Genomic DNA, 16,024 nt, shown 5'->3' on the forward strand with positions numbered 1-16,024 from the left:
TCACACACATTCACCCACTGAACTCTGAGCACGCACTGAAGCGGGTATCCTGACCAGAAAGTGACGCTGGCCGTGAAGCGTGGAGCAGCACACTGCAGGCCGAATAAACAGGAGAAGACGGTCTCTTCAGCTAGAGGAGGTAGGGTTGTTTTCTTCATTTTTTTTTTTTTTAATTAACAAGGAAGTTAAATTTACTTATTTTCAGCACTCCATCAAAACCTCTCTGTGTCACTGGATAAGACTGTGATTTGTAATGGTGTTGCTCACCATATCATTGGCTGCATTTAGGGATCGGGCTAAGTATGCACCTGTTACCTGTTGATCTTAATTAGTCCCTGCTCAGACTGCAGTAACTGATCCACAGGTAAAACCTGGCCTCTGCAGACAACCTCTGTAACAGGTCTAAAATACTTATTAAGATAGCATGGTCTTCTTTTAAGAATAGAATATTTATAAGTGGTTAAAAAAAAAAAACTTACCTGAGCTCATAGGAGCCAAAATTTAGAGTAAATACATTTAGATCGTTCATTTTTGAAAGAAAAGACAAAACAAAATGTCTTAGCTGGATTATACTGATAGTAAAGACATGTTAAAAGAGGACTTTTGAAAGACTTTTACTTCTTAAGAAGGGAGTGGTTTCGCACGCTATCACAGTTGGACAAAAACTTGAGTGACAACTTCTTGCGACAACCCATGACAAGCAGGTTCCTCCTAGTCCACCCAGCAACACTGAACTTACAGCTTTAGGTGATGCTTCATTTCAAAAGCCTGAAGAGTTATGGGTGCCACCTCCTTCACAGTTTCACTAATGGCTTGCTGATTTTATTCAGCTAACATGAGCGTTGTATCACAAGAAAAACTATTAAACAATTACTTCCCATGCACATGCGGCTCCTGAGCTGGTGAGCTCATCCAGTGATAAATTCATCCTGCAGGTGTAGTCATGGGAAGCAGGTGGCTCATGGTTCCCACGCCGACAGCGCAGAGTTTAGTAAGGTTGAGAGAGTGAGAGCATGTCTCTGCATGCCCTCGAGGTTGGAGCTAGAAAGTGTGTAGTCTAACTGTCTAGTGGATTAGCGGCTTTCTAACATTAGAGGCCTGATGAGTGAAGCGATATCAAAACGACTGCCAGGTGAATGTGCAGACCATGTGGAGGTGTTTGCAGGCTGCTGTCAATCAGCCAAAACAAAACTAGGACACAACTGCATCTATGCAAACGTATGGGTAGATTTTTGCATATGATAGGCTAGTTTACATATTTAGATATATTTCTGTTTGGTGTCTGCACCACTGCAAAGTAACAGTTGCAAAAATACATTAGCCCGAGGGCTCGGTGTTTTGTGCAGCTAGAGATTTTCTGGCTGAGCAGCTGGAGAAACACTCGAGGAAAAAAAATCAACCACTCTTTACCATAACCAGTCAAACAACTTCATCAGGCTTTATCATTACTTGACAGCAAGCTTGGGAATCTGCTACAGACTAGGGTTGGGCGTTTGGATGGCTATACTGGCTATGGGCAATTGGCCTAGTCCACTGCCAGTTGTGATTTTTTTTTTTTTTATATCTTAGTGGAGTGATTTTTGTATTTGGTTTTTGCTGATTTATTGGCACACTTCCTTTTGAATAGAGGCACTTCAGTAAAATCTAAACCATTCCTAATTCCTCCACTGTGACATGTTACATTTTCTTTCAGAATCAAGATGGAAACTGTCCAGGAACGCAAGCCAAAAAGACCCCACTATATTCCCCGACCACCAGGCAAGCCCTTCAAGTACCAGTGTTTCCAGTGCCCGTTCACCTGCAACGAAAAGTCCCATCTCTTCAACCATATGAAATACAACTTGTGCGAAAACTCCATCTCCCTGGTGTCACAGAAAAGTGGGCAAACAGCCCGACAGATGAAGGCTACAGCAAAGGGAGGACCTCTTAAAACTACAAATGTCCAACCAGCAGTTCAGAACAATAATCCTGAGAAACATGGAGCCGAAGAGAACAAAGCTGAGAGCAGAGATGACACAGAAGAAGTAGATGTTGGGTGTGACAGTCCAGTCAGCAAGGACAGTCAGAGAGTGACAAACCCAAATACAGTTTGTGAGAGAGAGGGCACGGAAAGCAACGAGGGCAAGGATCAGACACGCCCATCTGCCTTCTCACCTGTCACACCCAACTGTGACGGAGCAGAAGCTTTCAAGACATCTGTGAAGCAGCCTGAAGATTTGCAAGCTCCTGTTCCCACTTTCAACCACCCGCGCTTCCCTTGGGGCACGGTTTCTTCAACCATTCCTTTAAAACCATTCGCCCCTCTGTTAGTTCCCGAATATTCTCCTTATCTGGTGTCTGATCGACACCTATATCCACCTTACTATCTTCCAGGAAATCACCATGTGAATGAGCCAAGCTCTCCTTCCTTCCAGACAGATTTTCTGGATCCTCAGAGGCCTATGGTACAACAACCAATTAACCCACCTCACACGTCCCCATTTCCCCCTTTCCCATACAAGTACTGCCATCCTCTTCACCCAGGCCACCCTCTACCTTACACCCTGTACAGACCCCACGAGCTTTCCATGCCAATTACAGGACACAGATATATTCCTTTGGATTTGTATAACCCAACCCTTGGCCCTAAAGACTATAGCTTGTACATCCATTCACATGCCAGTCTCAACCACCCACATACTTCTACACAAGAGGGCCACCACGGGCAAAGTGGAGACAAGACAACAAGGCTGAGCCCCAAAGAGGGCTGTTCAGCTCTGGGATCTCCTGACAGACCCAGTCAGGCTCACATCATCCAGAGGGACACAGAGGTCCCGCAGTACACCAACATCGGTGAGACACAGATCAGTCCCCAGCTAGGAAACACAGCGGTGCAACCCATGAAAAATGAATTAAGACCTGAGGAGTGTGTAGAAATGTCAGCTCAGCCCACAGACAGAGGGTAAGTAAAGCTTAAAATTTTGCATTTATTAATTTAAAGGTGTATTTTTGTTCATTGTTATGATACTGTTATGTTCTTTGACTTCATGGTTTTGGCCTTTCATTTTCAGATCAGCTGAGAGCAGCAGATACTGCTCCATGTCTCTTTCTGAGCCACGTCCTGGACCTTCATCAGAGCATCATGACAGCACAGATGATGTAGCTCCCCTCAACCTCTCAACAAGAAACCAAGACAAAGAAGAAAGTCAGCCTGACCAAAGCCTATGGTGCTTAGACACAGAGAAGTCAAAGGAGCACGAGTCACCTCTGAACCTCAGCCTCAGAACTTCACAGACCAGCCCTGAACACAGGTCTCCACCGAGCACTTCAGGAGATCTTCAGCAGAGCCCTATTGAAAAGCTGGATGAAGAGTCTTGTGACCAGAGGCAGACTGCTGCTCTGGCACTCTGTCAGTTAGCCATTGCGAGCTCTGCAGCCTCTTCATACGACTTCAGTACTATAGACAAGCCCTCAACAGATGCGAAAAATCCTGTCTCTCAGGAGAAGAGCAAACAAACTACCAGGGCTAAGGCAACAGGCATGAAAAGACCACCCAGCGGGCAGGCTAAAAACAAATGTCATAAACCAAAGAGAGTCAAAGCACCCGAGCGGGTTCTGAGGAGGAGACCTCGTTGCTGCTAACAACCAAACTTTGACTACCAAATAATATTTGGTAAAGACTATCTCTGATCTTAACACTGAAAGCCTCATTAGCAGACTTCTTATTGTCTTGGTTTAACACAGTTTTAGCCAATAGCTTAAAAAAGTTACATGCAAAACAATGTTTGTTTTCAATCTCAGACATGACTGGAATTGGACACGTTTGTTGCCGACAACTGACAACTGTAATGTAATGTACTGTGTATAAAGATGTGTAATAAAATAATAAAAGTTATCTTCTTTACATAATTCTGTGTATCTTACAATAAGTCTTAATATCAAATCACATACCATCTGTCAGTCTGGAAGGCAGCAGTAGTCCTCTTCTACCCAGTTCAGCAAGTGCCAGGCAGCCTCCGTGCCAGGTGTTGTCTGTTTCCTGGAAGCTTCAAGATCAAAACACATGCAAAGCGGGTCAAGATGTAGAACATGAAAGAATTGCCCCTCTATGACACATGGCAGGGTAAGTAACAGACAGCGCCAAAATGCCCCAAGCATGAATCTACCTGAAGCAGTCCAGCACTGATCCAACCACCTCATCTGCCAGCTCCTTGGGAAGCCTCCCAGTCACCCTCCCAATGCTGAGCAGCGAAACAAATTATTGTAGCAAATCAATTCTTTCTCATGAGCTTCTTTTGACATGATAAAATGCCAAAGACAAGTAGTAACATGGATAACATGTTTTAGTTATCAACAGTTCAAGTTTAGCAAGTATCATGAAAAGACTGTTACCCCTTTGCTGCAGACCAGCGCACAATTGTTTCCTTATCTTTCAGTCCCACCAGCAGATGCTCTGTAGAATAACATGCAAATTAGATTTAAAAGAAAAAAGTCCTGTAACAACAAACATTTTAAATTGATTGGAGGCAGAAACTGACCGATAACAGTCTCCACCTCCTCAGGAATGTCGTAGTCTTCCTCCTGTTCTTCTGTCTCCACCTCAGAGGTCACAGCAGTACTGGCTGCAGCTGACTGAGACATAGAAAGGTTTGCTGCTAAGGAGCGGCTGCCTCTCTGATACCTAAAAATAATACAAGTACATATTAAAAAAAGTACACACAATAAATGCATTTTTGCATTTGTGCTTATTTTATTTGTGATGGGTGACCTAATATATAAAAACCAGCTGGTATTAAATCTGACCTCCAAGCAGCTAAACGTGCCTTCAAGAAGGTAAGGCCGAGCCTCTGGGTTAGTTTGATACCAAGCTTCCTCAGCATGGCCTCGCTGCTCTCTGAAAGACGCTTCTTTTCCAGACACTGTAGAACTGCAGGAGCTGGGCAAATCACCACACCAAACACATAAAGACATATTTATTACATGTCAGAATATACAGGAATGCATACACTTTATGGAAATCTCTGCTTAAAACTTGAGTGAAATATTTTTCCATGTAGTGAAACTATTAAATAACTAATTAGTTTGCATACAATAACTCTGCTCATCACAGGGCAATAATCTACACTGCAATTAACAAGAATCGGATGCCAGCTATAAAGGAGCACTAGATAGCATGTCACTCATATACTCGGGGGTCATATTTATATACAGGAAGGATCACCTATCAGTGAATATAGAGGATTAACAGTTGTCTGAATTCAATTATTTCTCCTCTGATGTGTTATGTGACGTGTTTAAGATTTGTAAGTACATCCTTAATTCCAAAAAAAGTTGGGATGCTGTACCAGATGTAAATAAAAATGGAATGCAATGATTTGCAAATCTCACAAACCCATATTTTATTTAGAGGATCATGAAAAATATTAACTTATTTTCAACTTGATGGCAGCAACACATCTCTGCAAGGTGGCATGGGCCCAAAAACATGTGGATATGTAAGTGTTACTAAAAAAGAAACAACTGGGGGAACATTTTACATCTAATTTGGTTAATTAGCAACAGATCAGTAACATGATTGCCCCTCTAAGTTTCTCTTTTCATAGCCAGAGTTTCTCAGAAGTAAAGATGGGCTGAGGTTCACAAATCTACAAAAACAAAAAAACAAAACAAAAAAAAAACGCATCTACAAATTGTGGACCAATTTCAGAATTATGTTCCTCAATATAAAATTGTGAAGACTTTGAAAATCTCACCATCTAGAGTAGATAATATCATTAAAGGATTCACAGAATCTGGAGCAATCACTGTGTACAAGGTACAAGGATGCTCATGATCTTCAGGCCATGAGGTGGCACTGCATGGAAATCACTGCATGGGCTCAGGAACACCTCCAGAAAATATTGTCTGCGTGCACAGATCGCCGTGTCATCCACAAATACAGGTTAAATGGATTCGTTCTTACTGTATACAGCGCTTTTCTACTCTGAGCACTCAAAGCGCTTATACAACACATTTGCATTCACTCATTCATACAAGCACTTCCATCTTTATCAAAGCTAAGTGCTTACTGTCTACCATTCACACTCATTCATACTCCAAACGCTTGCGTCAGAGAGCAACTTGGGGTTCAGTATCTTGCCCAAGGATACTTTGGCACGCAGCCCAGAGCAGCCAGGAACCGAACCGCTAACCTTCCGATTAGCAGGTGACCTGCTCTACCTCCTGAGCTACAGCCACCCACAAAAAGGTTAAGCTCTGTCATGCAAAGAAGAAGCCAACATTCTTCTCCCAAAAGTCCAGTAACTGGTCTCCTCAGTTCCTAGACGAGGGGATGCTGCACAGTGGTAAACATTTTTTTGACATGTGTTCCTGCCATCAAATGCAAATCACATTATTTCCTTCATTGTGAATAAAATACAGGTTTATGAGCCATACAGGTTTATAAACCATTGCATTCAGTTTTTTTTTACATTTTACACAGCATCTCAACATTTCTGGAATTGGGGTTGTAGAAACAATGGTGCTACAAACAGCAAATCCAGCTGAACAGTGAATACAAATACAAAAAAACTCAAGCTTCAGTGACTGTTTTTTTTTTATTTAATACCCACAAGAAGACTACAGAGCTAAGTCTTGCTTTCTTACTTTCCTGTGGATGAATATAACAGGAAAAAGAAACTTACCATACTGTAAGAGGTCTTCTCGTTTTCCATGCTTGAAGAGCTTTGCCTGGAACATGGATTAAAAACAAGGCACATCATGAACTTGACTTATTGGTCTATAGACTCCGAAACTGGTCTATAGTTTTGGAGTCTATAGACCAGAAAGGTAAAAACGCCCAGACAGACGGATGAATGGACGGATGGGCAGACGTGAATATCATGTTGCACATATTTGAAGGGTAAAGAACACATATGCCAAATTTCATGGCTCAGCTCCTTGTGGTTTTGGAGTCTATAGACTGGAAAGGTAAAACCTCAAAGAGAAACACCCAGCCAGATGGACAGCTGGACAGAAAACTAATACAGACATATGGCAAAAGTAAATATTTAAACAAACGCTTTCAGAAATCACATTTAAAGTAGATATTTGCTTGCCTTTTTTTTTTTTATCTTTCTTTGAATGCCTATTAAAGCACATCACTGTGACTAAGTGCATGCAGCCAGTTTTGAACGCCCTAAGCAACACCTCAGCTCCAGGTACATTTCACAAACATTACGTACAAAGCAACACTTTTTAAAACACATTATGCAACTTTATGTGCCACTTACATAAAACTAATGTACGTGCTTGAAGGCTGCATTAGATCATCAAAAGCAGCCTTCATCCATATGAAGGTGTAACATTAGAGAGTTTAACTTGGACAAGTGCATTTCATTGAAAGCACTCAGCGGCATTCTCGTTAGCTTTAAAAAAAAAAAAAAAAAAAAAAAAAAAAGCTTCAAGCAGCAGATTAACCTGAGTTAAGTCACTTGAAGCAACAGATCCCACACATGCAGCAGGTGCATAACACACCTGCTAAAACCACACAGGGTATTGTTTGAAACATACCAGTCATGTCTGCTCTTGTAAATCACCCTCGGCAAGTTTTAATCCACACAAATTACACTGCCTTCAAACACGCATGCACACACAGGCGGGTGTGCACATGTGACACAAGCTTGAGTGTGACTGTGCATGTTTACCAGTGACTGCAGAGTACCATCCAACACCACAATGTTTCTTAATGAATGATCATCGCTCTGGGATATAGTGGTTAGACTCCAGTCCAAAAAGTCTCCGAGGCGCTTCTGTTTCACATCAGGGCGTGTCATAAACCTGCAGAGTCACGTAAAATAAGAAAAGAAAATAATACAAGACGTTACGTGAAGAACCTGTTGACACTAAACATCACATGAGCAACCGTGCCCTCTACTGGCTAAAGGCCTAATTACAGGCCAATAGATTTAAATGGTTTATATTTACATTAAGTATGCATATTAAATTCAATTTATATAAATAAATATTATCTGTCTTTTAAAGACATATATGCAACCACAGGCAAAATGCTGTGATAATAATATTGCTATGGTTTTTAATTAAAAAATATTTTTGTTAGTATACATTTAATAGTAACTGTACATTTAGAATAGAAAAACATAAAAGGTGCAAAATTAAGAACATCATAACTGCTTTTTTTGTGATAATTTTTTTTTTTTATTTCATCATAACTGTTTTTTAACTTCACTTTGACAGTGTAACTAATCAAATAATTAAGAGTACGGACATTTGAAAAATAGCCTGGTTTACACCAGTAGTTGACAGTAGAAAGTGTCAATGGATGATATTTGAAAGCGACTCCATGATTTCAGCACCACCTGAAATACACACCATGCTTTCAATATAATACTGCATTGCATTCCAAATTCAGCACTCCGACACACTGATGTATAATGCAACAAATACCAGAAATAATGCAACAAACAGCAGGGGAAATAGAATTATATAAGAAATTAAGATTAAAATACAGTTAGGTCTGTAAGTATCTGGGCAATGACCCGCATTCCTCACATTCTGATCAACTTACATAAACATCTGGAAGAAGTTATTCATCAGTTAAAGTCTTGCGCCTCTTTACTTGACCCCTGATAGGTTCAGATCATTTTAATAAACTCAAGGAACAAACACACAACTCTTTTTAACTTGCGCAAGGAGGAGGGATCCATTCCTTAAGCTCAGCTCTCAGACTGAGCGGAAGTGATCTGTCCAGAGGGACGGCTTCCTGCGCAGCGCTTTTATTGCGGACTTTCACAGTAAAATCACGTGGGTTACACAGAACTCAGTTTACAACATGTAATAAACAACACTCTCGGCTCCTTCCTTACCATATATGGTAATACGTGCACCGTGGATTGTACATATGTAACATGGCGTACGTGAGAAACGTATCTTATGTGTGTTCTGTAGGCTTGAAACAGCCTGCTGATAACTACACCTTCCTCTTTAAGAAATGTGACCATGTGTTTCCATTTCAAACATAAAAAAAACAACAGTATAATGTGTACATAAAACAACTTATAAAAGCATACAAACAGAAGATATGATAATTCATAATAAACAGAATGGAATTTATACTATAATTCCAACAACCCCATCCCCACCAAACTGTTCAAATCTGTATCTCATTGTTTTACAAATCATTTAGTAAATATTATCAACAGCTCTCTACAGACTGGTATTTTCAGTTTCTCTTAAATGTGATGTAATCACACCACTTCTCAAGAAAAATAACTTTGCTTCATTGATAATTATTTATTATAGCCCTATTTTGAATCTATTATTCCTCAGTAAAATATTTGAAAAAAAAAAGTTTACAAGCAACTAAATGAATATCTTTCATCTCACAGTCTCTATGATATGTGCCAGTCACAGTTCAGATCTAATCATAGTACAGAAACAGCTGTTAGTTCACAAAGCTCTTAATGGTTTGAACCCCCCGGTACATCTCTGACTTGCTCACTGTTTAAAACCCAGTTAGACCTCTCATGTCATCAGGTGCAAATCTTTTAACTGTTCCAAGAATTAGATCTAAGTGTTGGCTGCTGACCTGAGATCAAATACAAATGTGCATATATTCAAAAACAGGCTCAAAACCTTTTTATTCACCCAGGCTACACTTAACAGGTGCTGTTGATTTGCATTTTTTTTTATGCTTTCACTGCCTTAAGGCACTGTAAACCTACACAGGTTTCTATGTTTTTATCTTCTATGTTAAGCACACTGATTTTACATTTAATGAAATGTGCTTTATAAATAAAAATGCTATTTCCATTGATTAATTTTGCCTCTGTATACGGCCACAGTGGATTTTAAGACAGTAACATGAGTTTTAGCCACAATACATTAACTGAACAGGGCTATACTCTCTGCTCAGATTCAGCCAACTACTGCAAAAACTAATTGGATGGCATTTAACAGTGCAAATGAATAATGATCCAAACTAAAATATATTGGGATATTTTTCAATGTTCCATTCCAACACTATGATGATCACTCATTTTATCAAATGTATTATTTAGATTTAGGGTGGTAATAACGGCACAAAGTTTGCAACTCATCAGCAGGATGGTCTTCGTTTAAGCATTAGAGTGGATCGAGATTTATAACTTTTTTGCCAAATTCAGGTGACTATGTAGTATGTTACCGACACCGCTGTTAATTTAAATTCATGGGTGGTGTTTGTGCACTTACTTTGATACCAGTACAGATGCGGCATTCCTCGCACTGTCGCTCACGACTAAATAGGCCTGCAAAAAATTAATGCTGTTATTCATACTGTATATATATAAAAAAAGAAGCAACTTTAAACAAATTGGCAAAAATTTAAAATGACAGAAATAAATTGAGTGCCAATGGCAGTACTGCAACTTGATTTTCTTGTTAAAAGGTTTCCCTGTTGGTGACCTCAGTTTGTCTAGGATGACACATAAACTTAGCACAGAAAGTTAGGGAACTTGTGTTTAGTCAATTATTTCTTTGTTGTAATAATACTTCTTGGCAGTAAACCTTATACTGTTGGAAAGCTTGTTTATTTCCCCTTAAATGGTGCCACATTTGTAAGGAAAATGCACTGTGCCACTGAGAAACTTGCCAAATCTTCTCTACCAATACCAAATGGCTTATTCTACTCTTGTTTTGAGCTTCCGGTACCCCAGGTGCTGACAATCAGGCTTCTCATCACTGAAGGCAATCTCAATGCAGAGATACTGAGATGAGATTCTGCAACCAGTGGAAATCCCATATCTCTACAGTCTGAGACTGAACTGTATCCTCCAAGATGACAACACTCGCCCCAACAGAGCGGGTTTATCAGAGACTACCGCCAGAATTTGGGACTAAAGAAGATGGAATGGCCTGCCTGCAGTCCTAACCTCAACCCCACTGAACACTTGTGGGATCAGCTTGGGTGTGCTGTTCGTGCCCAAGTGACCAACACAACTACATTGACTGACTTGCAACAAAATACTGGTTGAAGAATGGGATGCCATCCCCCAGCAGTGTGTGACAAGCTGGTGACCAGCAAGAGGAAGAAGTGCCAGGGTGTGTATGGTTCTTCCACATGCTGCTGAGGCCTATTTTTGTTAAACGAATAAATTGCAAAATTGCCAATATGTCCTATTTCTTAAGACTTCAATCATTCAATCCAATACACGACACCAAACAAGAGTTAATAATAAAATAAGCTCTTTGGCATTGGTAGAGAAGATTTGGCAAGTTTTTCATGGGTGCAAACCACATACTCAACTCTGCTGCCCAATCCACAAGTGCATTTTCCTTACAAATGTGGCACAATTTAAGGGGAAATAAACAGGCTTTCCAACAGTATAAGATTGTTACAACAAAGAAATAATCAACCAAACACAAATTTCCTTACTTCTTGTGCTAAGCTTATTTATCCTTTCAGAGCAAAGTTCTTTGTTAGAGCCTCCACTGTGTCACACTTTTAGGTCTATCAATCCTGAAAATGTAGTGTCATTAAAAATGGAGCCACACACTAGTTACTCTAACAAATAAAAACATTACATCACATAGGTATATCTAACCTTGGCAACAGCTAGAATACGGTCCATGATGGGCTCTCTAGCTTTACCACCATCTGACTCCAGGTGGCCATCCAGACGAGAAAGGTCAAAGGGTATGAGGCAGGTCATAGACAGCCATAACAACAACATGTAGCGTGTTTCCCAAGTCTGGAATAAGTAAATAATTAAAGACACTAATGCTAAATGTTTAACCAAAACAATATATACTATTGCCTGGAGGAGATGTAATTGATGCATGAGTGTGAAGTTATGATTTTTTTCCTTTAAAGTAAAGCCTCACCTCAGAGTCACAGGGATCCTGTCTGGACATCAGATCCAAAACCGGCTGTACATCAGCCACCTCATGAGGAAAAAGCTGCATGAAGATTTTATAGCCTCTGACCTAGCCAGAAATAAACAAACACATAGCAGAATTGCTGAATTTGCTGGATAGGAGCTGCATGAGTACAATCACCACTTTACTCTGTAAAGTGCAGTCTGGAGGTTTTTAAATGAGAAAACTGACCTTGCAGATTACGTAGAGGAACTTGAAGCCCAAATGAACCAATGAAGGTGGAGATTTTTCACTCCTTACAAAGTCCAGTATCATATTTAACATCCATTCTAGCAGGGGGAAAAAAAGAGTAAATATCGTGCTCATAGGTGATAAGTGACTTCGCAGTCCTTCTAAAAGCTGCATTTAGAGTAATATAATACCTAGATGGGGGTCCAGCAGATGAGGCTGCTCTTGATATCTGTTCATTATCACTGGAGGGAGAAATTTTAAGATCGTCACGTCTCCAAATCAGTCATTTAAAACTGTTTATTTCGGGGTACTGATTTATTCGTAGCTGTCTCACCTAGGAACCTCTCTGTCGTCGACTCCCTTATCTTCAGGTCTGCATGGACCTCCGGCAGGCTGGAGATGAGGGCTTTGGTCTCCCCTCTCTCACTGAAGCTGCCCAGCACACAAGTTTTGACGATAGCATCCGCCTCTTCTCCTCCTTCACCACCGGAACACCCATTCTCCGTCTCCGATAGAGCCATTCTCGCAAATCTTTAGCACAACGAATATCCTTGTTGCAACTGATGACAATGACTGTATAAAAAATGACAGGTTAGCTAGCTAATATTAGCTAATATTTGTCAAGCAAATAAAGTTGAGAGGTGGAAACTATCCCGGGAAACGGGTAAATTTACATAAAACTATATACTGATGCTAGATGCGTAGGTGGTTTAAAGAGTATTGGCGTGAAATGTGACGGCTCTCGAGGTTAAATTAACTTCAATGAACACTCCTATTGTTGATGTCTGTAAAGATGCAGCTAGCTGTTGAACTCGCGCCCCGCCCCGATACGGCAAGCGGGATGGTTCACATAGCTCGCAGGGATAAACGATAAAGTGGCAGGTCACGTGATCTGTAAACCGTATTAATACTGCACTTGTTAGGCTATAGTCATCGATTTGTAGAAGCAATACCTGTGCACAGACGCTGGTCTGGCTGAATATGATGGCCCGTCAAGTTATTAAGACGTTTTAATGTTGGTTTTCCTTGCCTATCTAACTTTGTCTCCAAAACACTCAACCTGAGCTGTCCCTCTGATATACTCATTTCTAATTTTGTCCATCCTGGTCACTCCGAAAGAAAATCTTAGTATCCTAAACTCTGCCACTTCCAGCTCTTCCTCCTGTCTTTTTGTCAGTGTCACAATCTCCAATTCATAAATCATTGCAGGTCTCACTGCCACCTTGTAAGCCTTCCTTTTCATCCTTGCTGCTACCCTTCTGTCACAAATCACCCCTGACACTCATCTCCACCCACTCCACACTCTCTTCTTCACCTCTCTTGTGCACTGTCTGTTGCTTTGGATTCATTGACCCCAGATATGCAAACTCACCTACCTTGGTGGTAAACAGTCTAACAACCTGGAAGAAGTGACTGTGTTCATGCTGGTGGGGTTAAATGCTCAGCAAGAGGTGAAATGAGTTCTTTACAGAGAACGCTTTTCACACTAGATAAATAACAAATTCAGCTAGTCTGGATAAACACTTTGGATCATCTGAGGATTTATTGCTGGTTAAACAGTGGACAACAAGACTTTGCAGGGATTCATTAATATACAGCAGCATTTTGTAAGTGTTAGTGTGCCAACCTTAATGACATTAGTAGCCAAGCCATTATAATGTAGATCAAATATTGCATCCACAGTGAAAGTCAGATTTGTTCTTAAAGGAATCCTTTATTCATAAATTAATAATAATAAAAAAAAAAGCTTTAAGTTGAGTCTATTGGTGTGTAGTACAGACTTTTGATTTGCAAGTTTTATTTAATGTTTAAATGTAAGCAACCTTTATTTAACTCACTGTAGTACTTTGTACAAAATACATTATTTATGGATTCTGTTTTAAAATTTTGTTGTCTGATGAGCTGACAGGGTGGAATTGTTTTTCCTATGTTAGTTCGGCTTTTTCAGCACAATACAGGAGTCATTACAGTGTTAGATGTGCTGTTTAGTGTCCTCACCCTCACACATTGTTTTTGGTCAAATAAGCAAACCCACATAACACATAGCTTAAATTTAAGACAGCAATGCTTTCTAAGAGTGGCTGTGAGTGTGAGTATGAGTTTATTTTAGCAGGGTCTTCATAACTCTTATGGAAGAGCCTCTGTAACCACCACCAAAGTGGTTCCAGTGATTCAAGTAGTGGAAGAGTTGGTAAAGCTGGTTCCTCATTGCAAATCCTGGCACTTGGGGAATCTTGCTGTGGTATGCAGAGTAAAAAGTGCTGTTGAAGCCGCCGAACATCCCTGAGATACCCAGCTCAAACTCTGAGTGGCCATAGAAGGAAGCAGGGTCAAAAGTGACTGGGCCGTCTGCATACTCTGCCACGTTTCCTCCCCATAAATCTCCATGCAGGAGAGCAGGGACAATCTCCACATCTCTGAAAAACTGAGGAATCTTCAGCTGGAAATAAGAGACACAATATGTACATTACATTGCTGACACAATCATAGGGACTTATATTTAATTTCAGACAAGGTCAAATTGAGGGTGCACCTGTAGTTGGGCCCATAGTTCTCTGGTCTGCCTGTCTCCATATGATTTCTCCACCATGTTAAGCTGGTGCTGCAGCCTCTGCTGGGAATAGAATGACACCCAGTCGCTCTGCCATTGATTGTCCTAGAGAGATAAGAAAGACGAGAAACTGTGATACTGCTGAAATTCACTCTAACGTCTTGAAGACTTGGAGACAACACATGTATAGCACAACAATACAGTACAGGTTCCCCTAGGACAGAGTCAGTATATAGAGACTTATACATAGATTTTACCTGTGGTAAATATCCACAGCATGTAACTACATGAAAGCCAAATTTTTCAACAGCAGCCATATCGGCCTGCCCCGCCCCTTTTCCTGCATACAGTCAAAAAGAGATGAGATAGTAATGAGCAGTCAGCACAAATGTAACACTTAAAATTTGACAGTAATGCATTATTTATTGATGTGTGTACATTTGTCCACATTGATGAGTACTAAGTTAAACTGAATTACCCACTGTCTGTTGCTCTTTAATTTGTTTTTCCAGTTGTCTCTTGTTGTGAAGATGCAGATCAGCCATCTGCTCTCCAAGTTGCTTTGAGTACCTGCTCATTGTATTTGAAAATAAAGTATTTAGTTAAAAAATGTTTTTGTACACTGCTTCCAAAAATGAATTAATTTACCCAAATTCTACTTTAAAGTGCACTAAAGAAAAAAAATGCAGGCGATAGCTCTCTTACTTGCTAAGACTGTTCATGTCCAGATGTTCCATCACAAATACGCAGCCTCCTGTGTCCAACTCAATCACCTTTATAGGCTTGGGGACTTTCACCGTTTCTGTCTTTAACATAGCCTCCAAACTGGCCATCTCTCCTTCAAACATCAGTTTAGCCTGTATAAATTAAAACCAGAACGTTAGAAAATAAATATTTGCATGTCCTATTCACTGAAGCCTGAACTGAGCATAGACCGAAAGCCCAGGATGAACTAACTGAATGTCATAACAGTTAAAAGAAAAGAAAAAAGAAAGACTAATAATGAAAGAAAGAAAGACTAATAATGAAAAATACCTCGCTTTTGTGATTTATCTTCACAAACACTTTCCCAGTATCAGTGTGGTAGGTCTGGCCCTCGCTGATGCATCCACCTCCAGCACGACCCGCTGGTTTCAGCATGGTTGTCCCCAGCTCCTTCTTTAACTTAGCCTCCATAGTTGTCACCAGTCCTAGCACAATTACCGCAGGACTCAAACTGCAAACGCAGTTACAAAGTCTTTCTGACAGTTTCCGTCGCGGCAACCAACGAGGAATCTCGTTAGAAGGAGGACATTGTTTTTCTTCCGTTATGTAAATAAGAATTGAATGATAGCCAATCATAAACAAGTCTGGAGTGATTGAGTTCTACTTTGCCCAATCGTTGCCATTGATTTGCGACATTTATCC

The 16,024-nt window shown here is 40.4% G+C and overlaps 3 protein-coding genes across 6 annotated transcripts in view; 1 reads left to right on the forward strand and 2 right to left on the reverse strand.

Moving 5' to 3' along the window:
- tbcd (tubulin folding cofactor D) overlaps positions 1–12,887 on the reverse strand; it is a 38,732-nt gene extending 25,845 nt beyond the window's left edge. For 3 of the 4 annotated variants that reach the window (XR_004020292.1, XR_004020291.1, XM_030736134.1), the window contains exons 1-13: positions 12,401–12,587; positions 12,258–12,308; positions 12,067–12,164; positions 11,842–11,943; positions 11,562–11,708; positions 10,210–10,265; positions 7,665–7,797; positions 6,663–6,708; positions 4,783–4,915; positions 4,518–4,660; positions 4,372–4,432; positions 4,146–4,220; positions 3,931–4,025 (exon numbers count right to left, since the gene is read on the reverse strand). Coding sequence is in view for 2 of the 4 variants with exons in the window: in XM_030736134.1 (XP_030591994.1) it covers positions 3,931–4,025; positions 4,146–4,220; positions 4,372–4,432; positions 4,518–4,660; positions 4,783–4,915; positions 6,663–6,708; positions 7,665–7,797; positions 10,210–10,265; positions 11,562–11,708; positions 11,842–11,943; positions 12,067–12,164; positions 12,258–12,308; positions 12,401–12,587 (1,327 nt within the window). In the remaining 2 variants the exon portion in view is untranslated. Of the gene's footprint in view, positions 1–3,930; positions 4,026–4,145; positions 4,221–4,371; positions 4,433–4,517; positions 4,661–4,782; positions 4,916–6,662; positions 6,709–7,664; positions 7,798–10,209; positions 10,266–11,561; positions 11,709–11,841; positions 11,944–12,066; positions 12,165–12,257; positions 12,309–12,400 lie in introns of all 4 variants that reach the window. The other variant, XM_030736133.1, reaches the window with a different exon arrangement.
- On the forward strand, positions 4–3,848 carry znf750 (zinc finger protein 750). The gene is made up of 3 exons (XM_030736135.1): positions 4–139; positions 1,694–2,941; positions 3,051–3,848. Exons 2-3 carry the CDS (start codon positions 1,701–1,703, stop codon positions 3,619–3,621), a joined length of 1,812 nt encoding a protein of 603 aa, XP_030591995.1. The 5' UTR covers positions 4–139; positions 1,694–1,700; the 3' UTR covers positions 3,622–3,848.
- Positions 12,888–13,583: 696 nt separating the features above from the next.
- On the reverse strand, positions 13,584–15,976 carry fn3krp (fructosamine 3 kinase related protein). Its single transcript, XM_030735824.1, has 6 exons — positions 15,653–15,976; positions 15,323–15,474; positions 15,096–15,187; positions 14,875–14,957; positions 14,600–14,722; positions 13,584–14,506 (listed from the first exon to the last, which is right to left on the reverse strand). Exons 1-6 carry the CDS (start codon positions 15,956–15,958, stop codon positions 14,168–14,170), a joined length of 1,095 nt encoding a protein of 364 aa, XP_030591684.1. The 5' UTR covers positions 15,959–15,976; the 3' UTR covers positions 13,584–14,167.
- Positions 15,977–16,024: the final 48 nt, after the last annotated feature.

Source organism: Archocentrus centrarchus, chromosome 8 (genome assembly GCF_007364275.1).
Source record: "Archocentrus centrarchus isolate MPI-CPG fArcCen1 chromosome 8, fArcCen1, whole genome shotgun sequence".
Taxonomy (NCBI): Eukaryota; Metazoa; Chordata; class Actinopteri; order Cichliformes; family Cichlidae; genus Archocentrus; species Archocentrus centrarchus.

Bases quoted from the DNA above. Each gene is read 5' to 3' on its own strand.
- znf750 (XM_030736135.1), top strand. From the start codon at position 1,701: ATGGAAACTGTCCAGGAACGCAAGCCAAAAAGACCCCACTATATTCCC. The intron at 2,942-3,050 runs GTAAGTAAAGCT...TTTCATTTTCAG, and splicing joins GCTCAGCCCACAGACAGAGG to ATCAGCTGAGAGCAGCAGAT.
- fn3krp (XM_030735824.1), bottom strand. From the start codon at position 15,958: ATGATTGGCTATCATTCAATTCTTATTTACATAACGGAAGAAAAACAA. The intron at 15,475-15,652 runs GTATTTTTCATT...TAATTTATACAG, and splicing joins AGATAAATCACAAAAGCGAG to GCTAAACTGATGTTTGAAGG. The intron at 14,723-14,874 runs GTAAAATCTATG...TTATCTCTCTAG, and splicing joins GCTGTGGATATTTACCACAG to GACAATCAATGGCAGAGCGA.